This window comes from Xyrauchen texanus, chromosome 39, assembly GCF_025860055.1.
Source record: "Xyrauchen texanus isolate HMW12.3.18 chromosome 39, RBS_HiC_50CHRs, whole genome shotgun sequence".
NCBI classification, from domain to species: Eukaryota; Metazoa; Chordata; class Actinopteri; order Cypriniformes; family Catostomidae; genus Xyrauchen; species Xyrauchen texanus.
The window spans coordinates 10023239-10041827 of record NC_068314.1 but is presented as its reverse complement, the minus strand read 5'-3'; the positions used below and the strand labels follow the sequence as shown (position 1 = coordinate 10041827).

Here is an 18589-nt window from a genome sequence, read left to right as displayed (position 1 = left end):
GCGGCGTCGAGCGTCCGTTTCAGGTCTGGGCTGGGAGACGGGAGGCACCGCCCTGGCTCGCTGCTGCAGCTGAGGCGGTCTCTGGCGGCTCTGTGACGAGCTGGAGCGCTTGGGCAGGAAGTGACGCATAGCCTGCGAATTCTTCTGGGCTTCAGTGAAGCGTTCAGCGAACTCTCTTACCACCGGTCCGAACAGGCTGCTTGGGGCGATAGGCACGTCGAGGAATGGCGCCTTATCCACGTCCTTCATTTCTGTTAGCATCAGCCACAGATGGCGCTCAAGGACAGTCAGGTTAGCCATGGCCCGGCCGATGGATTGGGTGGTGGCTTTTGTGGCTCGCAGGGCTACGTCAGTGGCACTGCGCAGGTCCTTGAAAGCCTCAGGTTCAGGTCCAGACTCGTCCATGGTGCGGAGAAGTTTGGCCTGATAGACCTGCAGAACAGCCATGGAATGAAGCGCTGATGCAGCTTGGCCGGCGGCGGCATATGCGCGACCGGCGAGAGCTGAGGTAGATCGGCAGGGCTTCGAGGGATGAGAAGCTTTGGCTTTCCATCCAGCGGTGGAGGGTGGGCACAGATGGTTGGCCATAGCCTCCTCGAGGGGCGGGGTTCCCTCGTAGCCTCTTTCTCTCGCGCAGTCCACCGAGGAGAGCGAGGAAGAGAAAGAAGGCTTCAGGCAAGCAGAGTGCGGGCTTTCCACGACTTTGTGAGTTCGTCGTGAACTTCGGGGAAGAAAGGGGAGGGTCTCTGTCGAGGGGCCTGCCGGCGCCCTTGCAGGAACCACTCGTCCAGCCGGCTGCAGGCGGGTTCTTCCAGAGAAGACCAGTCGAGCCCGAGGTCTTCCACGGCTTTAGACAGGATGCGGACGATCTCTGAGTCCATGCTGGTGCCCCTGCTTGTGTCCGCTAATGTCGACGGCGCGGGGTCGAAGGCCGAGCCCGGCCAGTCGTCGGATGCAGCGTCAATGGAAAGCTGTCATCCTTTTCACTGTCGTCCCCTGACGTGCCGAATGAGAAGAGACCCACCGCTCTGGAGGGGTGCTGGTCTGCCTGCGTGAATTGAACTGGCGGCAGGGAGTCCTCGGGTGGTGGTGAAGCACGTGGGGACTGGCCCAGCGTGACGTCACTGAAGTCCGCGTGCTCTGGCGGCCTCCGTGAGCGGCACTTTTTCTTGCGCGGCTCGAACAGAGGGGATGGCAGCACGGTGGTAGCAGGCTCGTTCGCGGCGAAGGCGGCAAAGCGAGCACGCAGCTCGGTGAGGCCCAGGGAGTCACATTCGGGGCATCCGCCTCGAGTGAGAGCAGCTTCTGCGTGGTCAGGTCCCAGGCAGCGAGCGCAGAGAATGTGACGGTCCCCGTCAGGAAGAGGGCCTCTGCACGAGGCGCAGGTTGAAGGCATTTGAAACAACGCCTCGAATTTGCTCTTTTACTAAAGGACAAAAAGCGTTGCAGAGGCGAACACTTGCAAAGTTATTGCTTTTAGTAAAAGGATATCAAGGTGATGCGCGCCGGATGGCGTAGCAGAAGGCTTTGAAGGCGGCTGAAGGCGCCGGCGTCCTCGTAGCAGTCCTGCTGTAGGCTTGTCAACGGCGGGCGAAAAGACTCCAATAATCCGGAGGATCCAGCGAAGAGAAGGTCTTTGCTGAAGGAGATTAAATCTAAAGAACTCTCATGACGGAGCGCCTAATATATAGCCTTAGCCACGCACATCTTGGCGGGCTCTGAGCGCGCGGGCGTGAAGCGCGTTCATTGGTGGCGCGTTCAGAGTCGCCCCGTCATTGGTTCGAGCAAGTTGCCGCAGCACAGCCAATGACCGAGCTGCCTCGCTCATTGCTGTCTGCTGTGCAGCTACAATGCGTTTTACATAAAGACTTCAATATTTCTCGAGAAACGGAGTTTTCCCATAGCGTAAGATACTTACGCAATAGGAGAGACCTCTCGAAAGGGAACCGTTATTTTAGCGCAGTAGCTACATGTAACTGAGCTTCTAATGCTCATAGCTGTGTTCCTATTTTGCATGTTCATGCATTCCCTTTTTTAAATGTTCAGATCCTATGCTTATTTCCCTTTAAATCTGCACGAAACCAACCGTTACAGCAGCCAAGCGTTGTCCTGTTTCAAACGGATCGCCCTAAATGCATCTTAAAATTAAGATAACGAAATTAATTCCCAAACTTGCAGTTTATTCTTGATAGCATATCAACAAACATGAAGAAATGGTTACCATGAGCGTAACCCATTATTGCACTTATTTGCACCATTTGCAAAGGAAAAAATATATAATTACAAATAAAAAACAAACCAGCTGAAAATAATTAAAAACTGCTAGTAGGGATATGTGGGTGATGTTTTATTTTCTAATTATTTTTGTCTCCTGTTACCCAATACCTTGCTCTCCTTTATCAACAAATATGAAAGAACAGCTTGCGCCCATTTTTATGCTTATTTGCGCTAATTTGCAAAGGAACAAAATTATAAAAACAGCTGAAAATAATAATGACAGTGGGTAGGGAGATGTGGGTTAAATTTGATTTTCCATTTATTTTTTGTCTTCTGCTTCCTTATACCTTGCCATTCTCTAGTGCGCTCTCTATATTGGTTTTGGCTCATAAAGGTCTCTCAGTTGTCGGGACAGTGCTCACACATGACCACAAGGCGTCAAGATTTCAAACTGTTTTCAAAACTGTCCTAGCATCTGGGACTTGCCTCAACATGTCGCTGGAGTGCTCATACAACAAGATGTTCATGGTGAGATCTAAGCAGATTCTCGTCACAGACCAGTCGCCAACTCAAAACACCAAAGGAGACAAGTTTGAGTCATGTAGAGTTCAAAATACAAGATTATCCTACTTAAATGCATGTGACATCAGATAAACTAAAGAACTTATTTGAAAGGGAATCAAAAAGTTATATGAAAGTAATCAAAACCGAGATCATGTAATGTAAGTCATGTAATTTGATATCATTACAAGATTAAAATTCCAAAGTAATCTACCCAGCACTTATTGTTGTAGGATTACTGTAGTAAATCAGGGTAAAGATGCCTTTTCACATAAACATCCGACTTTTGTATTTCTTCCCCTAGTAGCAGTCATGATGAACTATCAGTTTGCTCTCAATGGATTTTATTCATTGTAAGGAAGAAGCTACTAAAGGTTTGTTATCAAAACTTGTTATCAAGACAGTACTGTGTGTGATTTAGTTAGCAGATATATTAATAAAATGAAATGAATTAACATTTACTCAGCATTTATTATTTTTATAATTATTTATTATTCATAATGTGTTTATAGTTATTATTATGATAATTAACAACAACAAATTTAATTCAACAAAAGTAGAAATTAATAGATGTGATTTTAAATATGTAGGTTTTACGTGTGCTGAAATAATTGACACATATACAAATTTAATCACACATTTACTGTAATAAAGCCTTTTGTGATCAATATTTGCAATGCAAATTATTTCTGACTTCTAATTCACAATCATCCAATTTACAGAAGAGCAGGCATTAAGAATAAAGTTTAGGACAAAATCTGTTTATATTTTTCACTTTGCACTCCGTTTTGAATGAATAAATCACATATCCGGTCAGCTGGTCACAAACAGTGGTCACACAAGTTGAAATATTTAAATATAGCTGAAGCTCAAATCAAATCTGAAAATGTTGTTCATTGGATGCAGTAAAAAGGTGTCTTAAGGCATGAACAGGTTTGTGCATGGATTTTTACATGTAGGCTACTCACTCAATAATGGAATTTTGTAAATATTAAACCAAAAAATATTCCATAATGCAGCTTTAAATTAACATGCTGTGAACTTTGTAAATCATGTTTAAAAACATTAAGTTTTGTGTATTTGGATGTAGGCAAACCAATCAGAGGGCAGTATTCCCAGCACAGATCATAAGGAAAATACTTCCTCTACTGTTGATGGACAGAAAGTGGTGTGTTACATGTAATTCTAAAGCTAATTCAAATAATAATTTAATAAACAAATAAGATTAAAGCTTTTGCATATAATGCAGTCATTTTCTTTATTTGTTCAAAACAATACTTAAAATTGTAAAGTGTTCATCGAAAGTTCCCAGTATAATTTCTGTATCTGTTTTATGCAGAGCATGCTTTCCGAATCAAATTGTGCAAAGACAAATGGTAAGTCCACTTTTTTCTCCTCATGAGTCATAAGCTGAGTTTTATATGAGCATCCTATTTCAGAAATATTGTGTAATTTCTCACTATTTCAGATGCTATGCATCGCATTAAGTTTTTGGATGTGATGGCAGAAAATTTAAGTTTCAATGGTTTAACCACAAACCATTGGTCAGGAAATCAGCAAGAATTGAAAAAATAGATAAAGTAAATTAGTATGGGATAGTTTATTTTTTACTTGGAAATACGTTTGCCAATCAGTTTGAGTTTAATGTTTACATTTACATTTTACATTTATGCATTTGGCAGACGCTTTTATCCAAATTGACTTACAGTACACAATCAACACAACAGTACACATCCCCCGGAGCAACCTGGAGTTAAGTGCCTTGCTCAAGGACACAATGGTGGTGGCTGTGGGGATCGAACCAGCAACCTTCTGATTAACAGTTATGTGCTTTAGCCCACTACGCCACCACCACTCCAGTTAATGTGAGACCAACTATTCTCTATAGGGTTCAAATCTGGACTCTGACCAGGCCAAAACATGAGCCTGATGGACTTGTTCTCTAGCCACCTCTTGGTGGTCTTTGCAGTGCGGGTAGGGGCATTGTCTTGCTGAAAAATTATATCTGATCATTCCTCTTTAGAAAACAACTTTTCAATCGTGGGAAGCAATCCTTTCTGCAATATTTTACTGTGCTCCAAAGTATTAATTGACTTTTAACAGTGAAGCAGCTCACCAGTACCAGCAGCTGAAAAGGCTCCCCACACATGACACCTCTTCCTCCATGCTTCACTGTAGTAGAGATGCATTCACTATTGTATTTCTCACCAGATCTTCGAAGACACCTCTCTGGAGCATCACCGTGCAACTCAAATCATGATACACCTTTTAACACCTCTTCTAGACACAAAACACCTGCATTGGATAACCTTCTGGTTATTGTTCTTCTCGAAAAAGTTTTGTTTTCTGAGGTCATTTATAAACTTGTTATCAGGCCTTTGATGGGCTGCATCAGTTGTGGCAGATCACCAACTAATGACCAAAAAAAAAACATCCAAGATATTTTTGGAAAATGTTGTACACTCAGATGTGTTTTTTTTTTATCATTATCATGATTTTACCTTTGCATACAAGTGAATTTCCCTGTTTCCAACTTTTCCCCAAACAATTCACTGCAGCAAAAGTTAATGAGCAAATGCTGGCACAGAAGTGCACCAGGAGTGGATTAATTAAATTCTTGCTAATTTCCTGACCAATGATTTATTGTGGAGAATATCAAAAGCGTAATATTTTGCCATTTTGGGCTTGGCCCAAATTTTTATTTTATTTTGGTTTGCCCAGGTGTCACTCTGTACACATAGGTTTCTTAATGACGTGTCGTGAATTTGTGTTTGCTTTAGGAGTCCATGTTCACACGAGTCCCAGCACAGCAGCTTCTATTTCAGAGAACAAGGACCCTCAGAAAGCGATTAAGGTCAGTGGCTAAATAAACACTTATTTCTACCAAACTTTAATGTGATATGTCAATTAGAGTACAATTTTTAATTTACAGGAATAGTTCACCCCAAAATGACAATTCTCTCATCTTTTACTTCCCTCATGCCTTCTCAAACTCTGTGAAACAAGAACGGAGGTTATTTGAATATATGTGATGTGTTTTTGTCCATACAAAGTAAGTCAATAGGGTCAAAAGTCTTTAAATTCCAAAAAGGATATAAATACAGTATAAAAGTAATCCATGCGACTTGAGTGATATAATCCATGTCTTCTAAAGTGATACAATTGCTTTGGGTGAGAAACAGACCAAAATTGAAGTCCCTATACAGTACATTATAAATCTAGACATCTGCAGTTTCCTTGACATGTTCATGATAGAAGCTCATTCACACTCTTCCAAGCACCTGTACAGAGCACTTTACTGAATGCCAGACACCAGGTTTGTGGTTTAATGCCCATTTGGGCTATTATGAAAATGCAGAACTCCATTCAGTGATGGAGTATTTTTGGGATACTTTAAAACAGTACCGTTGTCTCCAAAATTTATCAAACACTAAAAGTCTCAATGCCTTTTTGATATACATTGATATATATATATATATATATATATATATATAAATAACAATACAATAACAATACATTGATTGAGGAACTGACAACCAAGTGCATCATCAAAAGAATCACCATTTTGAAGCCTACACTTTGTTCCAGTCAGGCCAAAGGTCAATATATATATATATATATATACTGATTAAGGTCTTAATTTTTTGTCTGTTTCTCATCCAAAGCGACTGTATTGCTTCAGAAGAGATGGATTAAACCACCCGAGTTGTAAGATGGATAAGGCTACTTTTCTGCTGCCTTTTAGGGCTGGGCGATATGGCCAAAATTGTTATCACGATAATCTTTTTCATATTGTTCGATATCGATATTTATCACGATATACATTTACACATCGCACTTTCTTTTTTTTATTTCAAAGTTGACGGAAGAAAAGAAGAAAAAATTAATTCTAAACAGTCAAAATAGTCACTACAAAACTGTACAGGGGGTCCAGAAACGGCCAAAGCAGTGGGGTCTACGGAATCTTTTACCAATTTTACAGTCTTTTACCGTTTATCAATTGAAAATGAACGTTAAAAAAATCATCTGTTAGTTCTGAAGCATAGTGACAGCAGTCCAGTATTTGTTGGAATATTTTTTATATTTCTTTGGATACAGATACCCAAGTATGGGGCATAGAAGCCCTTGTGACTGTGGAATGATGCTGAATGTGGGTTCAGGGGTGTCCAGAGAGAAAATTTAGAAAACCTTTTTATTTTTTTTTTATTTACAAAACATTTGTAAATTTTCATTAAAGTGAGAGACTAGTCTACAAACTAGTGATTTTAGTCTTTCCTTATCCATTCCAGACATCTAATACATTTTCACAAAATTAGAACAGAAATCGATTTGTTTATTATTAAAGGCTCGTAAAATGCTGATTAATAAAGATACATTTAGAAGGGAAAAACGTTTTGGTCTATGAGGTGCATTGAAACCACGTTAACTCAAGCGGCGCTCATGTCTACACAAATCCAGGGAAAAGAGGCAACGCGTGCGGAGCGGGACAGGGCAGAAATTATGCATATTTGGTGAGAACAATATTCAAGATTACAGCGCAGAAAGATCAGAGCTGTTGTCCACATCACTGTTGTTCTGTCGCGCTCTTCACTAGAGACGATGAGAGGGCGCAACCGTTGTCATGAAGTCTTGCGGTGTGGATGGAATCAATCCGATGTCCGATGTAGCCTAATCGTTAGCAAGGCAGCTAGCATTAGCAAGTTCATCCAGTCTGACCCTACGTTACCACTGGCGCATTGTGAGCGAAGCTGAGAGTGTTTTCAATTCATTCCTATGAAAGCCGAGCGTCATGCTCACAAGGTGGATCGTAGGATTGGCAGTGGTGCGGAGCAAGCTCTCTCCTAGCGCTGTGAGCGCCTTTGAGCGGGTTTCGTCCGCCCCAGTGGAAAAGCAGCCTGAGAAAGCTGAACTGCTTGTGTTTTATCGTCATGCAGTAAATATAGAAAATTCCTCAAAAGCTTATCGTGGATTTTCTTTAACGTGATATATTGATATAATTTTATCACCCATCCCTACTGCCTCTATGTCCTTTTTTGGAACTTGACCATTTTGGACATTGTATGGACATAAACACATCATACATCCTTTAAAATACGTTTGTTTGTGTTCTGCAGAAGAAAGAAAGGTTGAGGAAATAATGATATAATTTTAATTTAATTTTAAAATTTCTTCACAGTGAAACATTTACTTTGAGTTTCTAACTTAGAAATTCCAAATCAAATCAAATCACTTGATATTGTCACATGACCATATACACAAGTGCAACAGTGGGCAAAAGTCTTGTTTTTTTTTGGTTCTCATGAAATATAATTGTCAAATACAGGAAAATCAAACATTTGACATTTGACATTGGGATTAAAACGCACTTTATTTGTTCCTCCATTTTTGCACCTGCTAAGTAATTAAATATGAATACCATATGGATTCTTGCTAAAGATATATTTATAACACTTGTGTTTGCATGGATAGTTTCATCTGCCCATCCAGGAGAGCTGTGTGTCCTGCCAAAAGACTGTTTACCCGCTGGAGAGACTCATCGCCAATCAACATATATACCACAAGACTTGCTTCCGTTGTGCCTTATGCAGCACAAAACTCAGGTCTTTTTTTTTTATTTAGTTCTAAATAAAGTTAATGCATATTTAAATAAAAAATGATGTATATTGCTTTTAGACATATTAGTGAAATTCCAGTGGCGTGTGGACTTTATTCCACATGCTATTACACTCAGTATTCTTTTGCTTGTGTTATCTTGGACATACAGTGACACCAAGAGGTGTGGATGCAGCATCATTCTAACTCAATACTTTTCATTTGCAGATGCCATTGAAGAAATTAACTAATCATAATCAGCCATGATAAATTTAATCCAACAGTGAAAGTGTCCAAAAACAAGATGCTTACCGAAATTAAGCGAGTAGTTTCAGCTGGTCATGAGGGTACCCTCTCCATGTAGAATAAAATGAGTGGTCATGCTTTTAAAAATTACAATGCATATCTTTAGGAGTACAACTTTTTTAATGGGGGAAAAAATACTTGGTGCACCTTTAAAGTCTCATGAAATACATTTTAATTCATCACTACTATAATATTTTAGTTCACCGTCTGTCGCTCACTTTGACGTTGTGTTGAAGAAGCAACGCTAGGGGTCTCTCTTGAGCGCCGAATATGCCTCTTATCTATGAAAAAAGGCCAATGGGAATTAGGCAGACAGTATTTGCATACCCCGCCCCGGACAAACGGGTATAAAAGCGGGCAAATACATCGAGTTCATTCAGAAATTTTCTTCGGAGCCGATGGTCTTGTTGCAGTCAGCTGCAAGTCACACACCTGTTTTTCTCTGACTCTTGCCTGTTGGATTCGACGGCGCATTACAGCGGCTTTCTTCTTTTCTGCACGCCAGTGCGGTTTGCCCCTGGGCGCTTCGACAGCGCAAGAAACTAAGAGTGTTTATAAAAGAGTGATTATCTCTGAAAGAGTTATTTCCTCTAAAAGAGCAAATACGCAGCTGGCGTTGACAGTCCTTTTCAGGACGCGTCTTTATAAAGATGCCCTTCCGCCCCTGCGTAGTTCCTGGATGCGGTAGAGAGCTCGCCGCTTCAGACAGCCACAGGCGTTGTCTCGTGTGTCTGGGTTGCGATCACACCGAGGCAGCGTTTGTGGATGGTTCATGTTCTCACTGCGAGAGCATGACCATGGCAACGTTGCGTTCGCGGCTTGCTTTCAACAGAAAAAAAGCTTTTACTCCAGATACAACCCCTCGGACAACCCACCCCCCCGTGCTCGAGGCGGCTTACGACCGATCTTGGACTTGCGAGTTTTCAACCGGGCCTTGTACACACTCCCGTACAAAATGCTCACGCAAAATCACATCCTAACTTGCATCCAGCATCTAGATTAGTTTGCAGCGGTAGACCTGAAGGACGCATACTTTCACGTCTCAATTCTGCCTTGACACGACCCTTCCTACGGTTCGCGTTCGACGACCAGGCGTGTCAGTACAAAAGTCCTCCCCGTCGGCATGTCTCTGTCCTCTTGCGTCGTCACGAAAGTCGCAGAGGCAGCTCTTGCCTCGCTCCGAGAAGCCGGCATCCACATACTCAATTACCTCAACGACTGGCTTATACTGGCCCACTCCCGAGAGTTACTATGCACTCACAGAGACCAGGTGCTCAGGCACCTCAGCCGCTTGGAGCTTCAGGTCAACCGAGAAAAGAGCAAACTCAACCCGGTTCAGAGTATCTCTTTTCTCGGTATGGAGTTAGACTTGTTGTTAGCACGTCTCACCAACGAGCGTGCGCAGTCAGTGCTGGACTGCCTCACCACCTTCAGGCCAGGCGCAACGGTCCCTTTCCAGAGACTCCTGGGGCATATGGCATCCTCTGCGGAAGTCGCGCCACTGGGGTTGATGCATATGAGACCGCTTCAGCACTGGCTTCAGACTCGAGTCCAGAGACGAGCATGGCGCCACGGCACGCACCGGGTAACAATCACCCCCGCCTGCCGCCAAACATATAAACCCTGGAAAGATCTATGCTTTTTACGGGCAGGAGTGCCCCTGCAGCAGGTGTCCCGATGCGTCCTGATCACGACCGACGCCTCCAGATCGGGTTGGGGCGCCGTGTGCAACGGGCACGCAGCCACGGACCATTGGAAAGGGGCCCCGCTGCGCTGGAACATCAAGTGCCTAGAGTTACTGACTGTATTCTTTGCCCTGCGGAAGTTTCTCCCGTTAGTTCGAGACAAACATGTCCTAGCCAGGTCAGACAGCACCACCGCGGTAGTGTACATAAATCGGCAAGGCGGCGTACGCTCCTGCCACATGTCGCGACTCGCCACTCACATCCTCGGCGACCTCAATGCGATGGCGGACGCGCTGTCATGACAACATTGGCCCGGTGGAGAGTGGAGGCTTCACCTCCAGTCGGTTCAGCTGATTTGGGAACGATTCAGCAAGGCCCAGGTAGGCCTGTTTGCCTCCCAAGAGACATCCCATTGCCCGCTCTGGTATGCCCAAAAAGAGGCTCCCCTCGGGGCAGACGCACTGGCACACAGCTGGCCCTCGGGGCTGCGCAAGTACGCATTTCCCCCAGTAAGCCGATCAGGGAGGATGAGGAGCAAGTCACCCTAGTGGCTCCTGACTGGCCCACCCGGGCCTGGTTGTCGGACCTAGAACTCCTCGCAACAGCCCCTCCCTGGCAAATTCGTGCGCGGTTAGGTCAGTGCTCCTATTCCTGCAGGAGAGGTTGGAGGGGAGGCTGTCCCCGTCCACCTTGAAGGTGTATGTTGCTGCTATCGCGGCCCACCATGACGCAGTAGATGGCAAGTCTTTGGGTAAGCACGACTTAATCATCAGGTTCCTAAGAGGCGCCTGGAGGTTAAATCCTTCGCGGCCAAGCCTGTTCCCCTCAGTGGTCCTAACGGGCCTTCAGAGACCCCCCTTCGAGCCGCTAGAATCAGTTGGACTCAGGGCCCTGTCTCTAAAAACGGCCCTGCTGATCATGCCATTTCATTGGCCTACCACACCCACGCCGTGCCCCCCCCCCCCTTGCGGGTCCGAGCACACTCAACAAGGAGTGTTGCGTCCTTGTGGGCTCTGGCCAGGGGCACCTCCCTGGCAGACATATGTAGAGCAGCGGGTTGGGCAACACCTAATACCGTTGCGAGATTTTACAATCTCAGGGTTGAGTCAGTATCGTCCCGTGTCTTCTCAGGTCCGAGCTGAACACGCTGATGAACTGACCAGGGTGGATCGCTTGCACCTAGCGCTCTTTCCCTCGGTCCAGGTAAAACTGTGCGCTTTCTCTCCCAGGAGATTCCATATATTCAGATCCCTGGACGATTCATCCCTAGCCCTATGGGTCCGCAATTCGGCGGAGGAATTCGGTGACCCAATTCACTACGGGTACTTAATCTACCTGTACTGGAATAGGTGCTCCACAGGTCCGGACTCCTGCACGGACTCCTCCTCTCCTCCCTTAGACAGTTCCAGCTGCTCCTCCGTCCCCCTGCGGACGGCCGCAGCTGCTCCGTTGGGGTGGATGGTAGTGGTGAGAACTCTACTACGGCGTATCCCTCCTCCTTCCCGGGTTTCGGCACCAGTGTAACGTAGTACAATGGAAAGGAGGAGGCGAGAACTGGCTTGACAATATAAATAATAGTTTAATGAGAAACTTAAACAAAAGTCACAAACATACACATGATGGACATGTCCGTAAACTATCTCTCTCTCCCGCACCTCCATCCACAATCTGCCTTTATCCCTCTCAGAGGCTTAATTAGCCTGATAAGGGACCGGGTGTGTATAATCACGACCCGGCCCCGCCCTCCGCCCTGTCACAATCGTGTTTAAAAATAGTAATTAAATAATAATTGTATTAATAACCCCAGTGAGCAAGCTGAAAGCGACTGTGGCAAGGAACACAAAATTCCATAAGATGTTGATTAATGGAGAAAAATAACCTTGGGAGAAACCAGACTCACTGTGGGGGCCAGTTCCCCTCTGGCTAACATCATGAATATAGCATGTAATGAGTCTTTTTCTGAAATTATCTACAAGCTCAGTGCAAATGAATAGCTGAATCTCAATGCTATTTTTAAGGTCTTGAGAATATAACACAATGATATAGGCTACATATTAAATAATGTACATTTAAGACAAAAAACCAAAAGCAGACTTTCAAAAACAGAACGAGTTTATGTTTGCAGTACAAAGGGTTCGTGAACTGAAACCATTTATTTTCAATTATATAATTTTCAGGGGTGTGTATCAGCTACAGTGCCGATGTTTGCCAGTTGATTAGTGCCACCAACACGCTGGAGTGAGCAGCTGCGGTGACTGACAAAAGCGTTTATCTCATTGATTAGTCAGTTTTCATCATAGTCAGAAGAAAAAAAAATCTGAACACGCTTCATAAAAAAAAAAAACTCTGGATTGTCAGTGGATGATTTGTCGCACCCGATGTGCATAGCACCACAGAAATGCACAGTTACCGTACAAGTCAGATGAGACATTGATGATCTCGGTGGCGCTGCTTTGCTTGCGACCCGGGCACACTGTCTACTGCGATCGTCGTTTCGTTTTGTTTGTTGTTTGCGTTGGTTTGTATGTCTGTGAATGTGTTGCTGCGCTGTGGGAACGTGAAGCCAACATGTCAAGATTTATCTATTACACATATCTTGTGTTGATCATTGTCGGACTATGTGCACCATGCCAAATTCATTCAGCTATTCCTAAAACCATAACTCTTTCAAATTCATAAAACCATGCTGAAACGCAGTAAGCCACAAGTGAAAACAGTCACCGTGTGGTCTGATGAGGGGATAGAAACACTAAAAGGATGCTTTTTGTGTACAGACTGGAATGTGTTCCACGACACAGATATTGATGTCACAACAGACACAATCACAGACTATATAAATTATTGTATAGATAGCGTCCTTACAAAGAAAGAGGTTGTGGTTTATCCAAACAATAAGCCTTATGTAACTAAGGACATAAAAGACTGCATAAATCGAAAAAAGGCAGCTTTCAGAAATAAAGATACAACTGAGCTAAAAGTTTTACAAAAGGAACTAAACCAACTGCTTAATAAAGCCAGAAAACAGCAAAAGGAAGTAATTGAGAGCCATTTCACAACCATGAATTCTAAAAAACTCTGGGACTCAATGAAAGCCATTACTAACATGGCACCAAGCAAGGTACATATAACCACTACAGATGACCAGATGAAAGCTAATGAACTTAATGACTTTTACCTCAGATTTCAAACTCAGGATTTTAGCAATGAATGCATTAGTATCCTGAACTCCATCAGCATGGACTTGAACATAGGGCATGAAACAGACTGGTTACAGATACAGTCACTGTTCAGGCATCAGTGTACTAGGAAGGCTAAGGGTCCAGATGGAATCTCTGCCCACTTACTGAAAACGTGTGCGGATGAGCTTGTTCCAGCATGGTGCCCTATCTTTCAGCGATCACTTGACTCCCACATCATTCCAGCTCTATGGAAAAAGACTGTTATCATTCCAGTCCCAAAGAAACCTTGTCCCAAGGAGAACAATGATTTTAGACCAGCAGCATTGACATCCATTGTAATGAAATGTTTTGAGAAATATATGGGGTCTCTTTTAAAAACTGAGGTCAATAAGAGGTTAGATCCCTGGCAGTTTGCCTATAAACGGGGTAGGAGTACAGATGACGCTATAAGTAGCATCACCCATTTAGTCCTAAAGCATTTGGAGGACCCGAAGGCCTACGCACGCTTACTTTTTATAGATTTTAGTTCGGCCTTCAACACGATTCAGCCAGTAATTTTACTTGAGACACTTAAAAATATGGGTGTAAGCTCTTTTATCATTGAATGGTATTACTCATTTTTAACTAATAGGACACAATATGTTAAGTACACCAGGCAGTCTCAGACCCCAAATCCATCAGCACAGGGGCACCACAGGGTTGTGTGAGCTCCCCTGTCCTTTTTACTATTTATACCAATGAATGTGTGAGTAAATATCCACACAATTACATTGTCAAATTCTCTGATGATACTGCTATCCTTAGCTTATTGTATCGAGACCAAGACACAGTCTCCTACCATTCAGAAATAAAACAGTTTGTGGACTGGTGTGATGCTCACCATTTGATGGTTAACGTCACTAAAACAGAGGAGATGATATTTGACCCAAGATCAATCTGTGAACCTAATCTTGTACTTATTCACAATACACCAATACGTCAGGTTACGTCATATAAGTATCTGGGTGTTTTTATTGATTGTTTGTTCCCTTACCTGGCACATTCATGTTGAAAATCTTTGCGCCAGGTTGCAACAAAGGATGTACTTTTTAAGAAGGCTAAGATTGTATGGTGTCAATAGCAAACTCCTGTTTCTGTTTTTTAAAATGATTTTAGAGAGTGTGATACGTTATAGCATGCAGACCTGGTATGGTAATCTTTCAGTTCAGTTTAAATCCAAGTTGGGGCGTCTGATCAGTACAGCTTTTAGAATTGTAGGTTACCAAGAACAGTGCTACCTACAGTCATTGTACGAAAAATCTGTGCTCAGCGAGGTACATAAGATTCTGGATGACCCAACCCACATTCTCAATAAGGAACTAGAGTTGTTACCCTCAGGTAAACGATTTAGAATGCCGAAATGCAGGTTAAAGAGGTATAAAAACTCATTCATGCCAGCTGCCATTAAGATGCTAAACAGTAACAAATGACTGCTACCTACTTGTACACTTTTTATTCCCACTGTGTGTTTTCACGGTACAGTGTAATGAGGCATTTTTGTATTGTCTATACTCAGTGTATATTTTATGTGGTTTGTTGTAAGTGTGTGTCGCAGTGACTGTAGCCCAAGACAAATTTCCCCCCCCCGGGGGACATTAAAGTATATTTTATCTTATCTTTATCTTTATCTACAAAAGCTCATTCTTAATGAACATTAATACTGAAAAAAATTACTTTATATGAGCAGGCCTTAATACAGATTTATGCAACCGGCCCCAGGTCGAAGGCTTAACAGTAATACAACAAATATATGGATGATAAATTCAAATCTTGCTTTATGTGTTTTATGTTTATCAACAAACACTTCTTATTATAAGGAATAATTAACAAAGCAAAAGCGTGGGAAATATTTATGTTAGTAGATGTTGCAGATGGGAAGTTTCTTAGAATGAAAATACTCAACACTTTGAACAATCTTGAACAATTTTAAACCTTTGTTTGAACAAGATATATAGCCATTTAATGTTTATACATAATTACTTATTTCTGACAAATTAGTGTGATTGAGCCAAACAGAGTAATCACCATCCTATGTTAATCAAAGCAACATTTTAAGGCCCATCGACTTCTCCTTTCCCATTCCTTTGCATCATGATGTTTGTAAGAAGTAGCGCTTATTGCGTTGGCTGCCATGAAATAATTCATCAGGACAATATTAGATCACACCTGTATCATGAAAAAAAGATTATGATGATGAACTTTCAAATAAATATCAATGGACCTCTCCTGATCACTATTTTATAAGTTTTGGTAATTAATAAAGGAAATACTCAATGTACAGTAGTTACAAAGAAATCACGTATTATCCTGTGTAGAATCACTGCAATGAGCCATGGCTTTTATGTAGTAAAAACACTTCCAGTGTGAAAAACCATAGCAAGTCCGCTGTTGGACTTTTACTGTAGAAATAATTTATGAGATTTACACTATTTGTTCTCTCATTTTGTAATATTTGATATGTTTATTGTTGTACAGTTGATTCATATTTATCTGAATTTGAGGTGGCACTGCCTCCCTTTCCTCCTTAGAGAATGGAAGGATTTATTTGGATGTGTCTATCTATTAAAATAATTAGAAAACATTTGGTGCCACTATTGAAAGTTTACAGTAAACTGCCACAACCTTCTAGGGAGGTCAGATATTAGATATCTTGTATATGAAAATAATGTATTCTTTCATGTCCCTCACATTTCAGCTTGGGGAGTTATGCTTCCTTACATGGCATCATTTATTGTAAACCTCACTTCAGCCAGCTTTTCAAGTCCAAGGGCAACTATGATGAGGGCTTTGGCCATCGACCGCATAAGGAATTGTGGTCACCTCGGATGAACGAGCAGGAGCCTGAGGAAAGTGAAAAGCCAAAGCCCCCTTTGGCAGACCTTGTGTCAGTGAAGCCTGCAGAACAACTGAGCCCCAAAGTGGAAGTTTCTCCTCAGGCCAAATTCACTGACATGACTGAAGATCTGGAGACCAGACATCAAGCCACCAGCTCCACAGAAAAAACACAAAACATTCCTGTGGAATCAAGGAGACTGAGAGTTGCGTGGCCACCTCCTGCCAACAGTGAGGGAAGCTCCAAAGTTTCTATCCCAGACACTGAAGGTGGAAAGGGTCTATCCAAGCTTTTCCGACCAAAGTGGCCTCCAGAGGACGAAGTTCCACCTGCTCAACAGAGACCTGAAAGAGCTGAACTAAAAAGCCTGCAACGTAGTTCCTCTCTCAGAGAGCGCAGCCGTCCCTTTTCTGTTGCACAAAGCATGAAATTATCTAAAACTTCTGAACAAGATGCTCAATCTTCTCTCAAGCCTGCTTTGGTCAGGCAAGGTTCGCTGGAAGAGCTTCGCTCACTGTCGAAGATGAAAAAGGAGAAAGCTGCAGTTCAAAATGAGGCAAAACTCCCAGATAAAAAGGCAAAGGACAGTGACCGCAAATCCAAGAAGGACACTGAGAGCCCTACCAAGCTTGATAAGAATGAAAAGATGCCTCCCTCCATTCTGAAACCCCAACAAACCAAAAAAGAGGCTCAGCCCCAACAAACAAATAAGGAAACTCAGTCACAACAAACAAAACAGGAGGTTGAACTGCTACAAATAAAAAAAGAGGCTGAACTACAACAAACAAAAAAGGAAACACAGCCACAACAAACGTCAAATGAGGCTGAACGACAAAAAAAAAAAAAGGATGCTGAGCTACAACAAATGAAAAAGGAAACTCAGCCACAGCAAACCATGAAGGAGGCTGAACTACAGCAAAAAGAAATGGAGGCTGAGCAACAACAAATGAAAAAGAAAGCTCTGAAATGTCATGTTGAATGTGAGGAAAAACCTGTGACATGCTTCAACACTTCTATAGAGCTCCAGTCTTCACGAGACACACCCTGTTCTCCAAACAGGGAAGATAAAAGCCACAAGACATCCCAGGATATGAGCTTCTGGGATGGTGAGGTGGCTGAGGAGTCCCTGACTGTGGAGGAGATGATCAAGAGGAATCGCTACTACGAAGATGAAAATGATGATGAGGAGGAGGAAGTGGCAATAGTTTGAAGTATGTCTCATGAACCTCGTATAACTATTACAACTATTACATTAGAATTTACGTAAATGGTAAAAACGTATCAATATCATAGACATCAATAGAATAAAATGCTTATTGAGCTGTTTCTTTGGACCTCTTTCTTGCTAAAAATCAAACTGGAAAACTATATTTTGTATTGTGCTCTGTCATCAATGTTTCTTTTTGTTCTGTGTATAAACCTGGGCATGTTTACAGAAGAATCAATATTTTTCTTATTCTAAGTAATCTAATCACTTAAAAAAAAAAGTATCTGTAGATACATATATGCAATAAACACATTGTCTATATTCTGCTATTGTCAGACTTTGACAGTTAATCAATAAAGAAAATGGCTAAACACATTTTAGCCATTATAAAGCATTTACTCTGTTTTATTTTTTACATATTAGTACATATAAAGTAACATTATTTGAATGAAACTAAATTAGAGATTATGCATCATTGTGGGCATGTAAACCAGAGCAAAGTTCAATTTCATTAAAAGTTTTCTCTTCAAGGTGGTGAAAACATCGCTCATGCTCTCATCCCCCAAAAAGCTCAGATGTCATCGTTGCATCTGCACACGTCAATAGCGACTGGATTATTTTCTTCTCCCTTCTTTTTTGACAAATAGCATATCCTAGATAATGTTTTGCGCACAGAAGGAGTGTCAAATAGAAGGCTAGTCAAATAGAAGGCTAGCTGAGGGTGAAGCGTCTTGAATTTCATGTGTTCACAATGAAAGGAATCAGTCTCACTGAATGCCACTTCTTTGTGAGCTTGGCCCAGTTAGACTAAGCAGTACTCGTGCCTGTTAGAAAGAGGAATATATCGCTCTCAGGGTTGAAAACATTTGCGAAATGCCATCTTTAAAATATGTTGCTAAGCAAATAGCTCTTTTATGTTCTTTTCATCTAATGAGCACACACGTTGAAGTGTATAAGGGTATGCTCTATA

General features: G+C 42.4%; 1 protein-coding gene across 2 annotated transcripts in view; it reads left to right on the top strand.

Annotated features, from left to right (window-relative positions):
• lima1b (LIM domain and actin binding 1b) overlaps window positions 1–18007 on the top strand; it is a 106997-nt gene extending 88990 nt beyond the window's left edge. For both annotated transcript variants that reach the window (XM_052111696.1, XM_052111695.1), the window contains exons 7-11: window positions 3869–3946; window positions 4118–4154; window positions 5559–5632; window positions 8248–8378; window positions 16275–18007. In XM_052111696.1, coding sequence (XP_051967656.1) covers window positions 3869–3946; window positions 4118–4154; window positions 5559–5632; window positions 8248–8378; window positions 16275–17622 — 1668 coding nt within the window. In that variant the 3' untranslated portion in view covers window positions 17623–18007. The remainder of the gene's footprint in view (window positions 1–3868; window positions 3947–4117; window positions 4155–5558; window positions 5633–8247; window positions 8379–16274) is intronic.
• The last annotated feature ends 582 nt before the right edge of the window (window positions 18008–18589 follow it).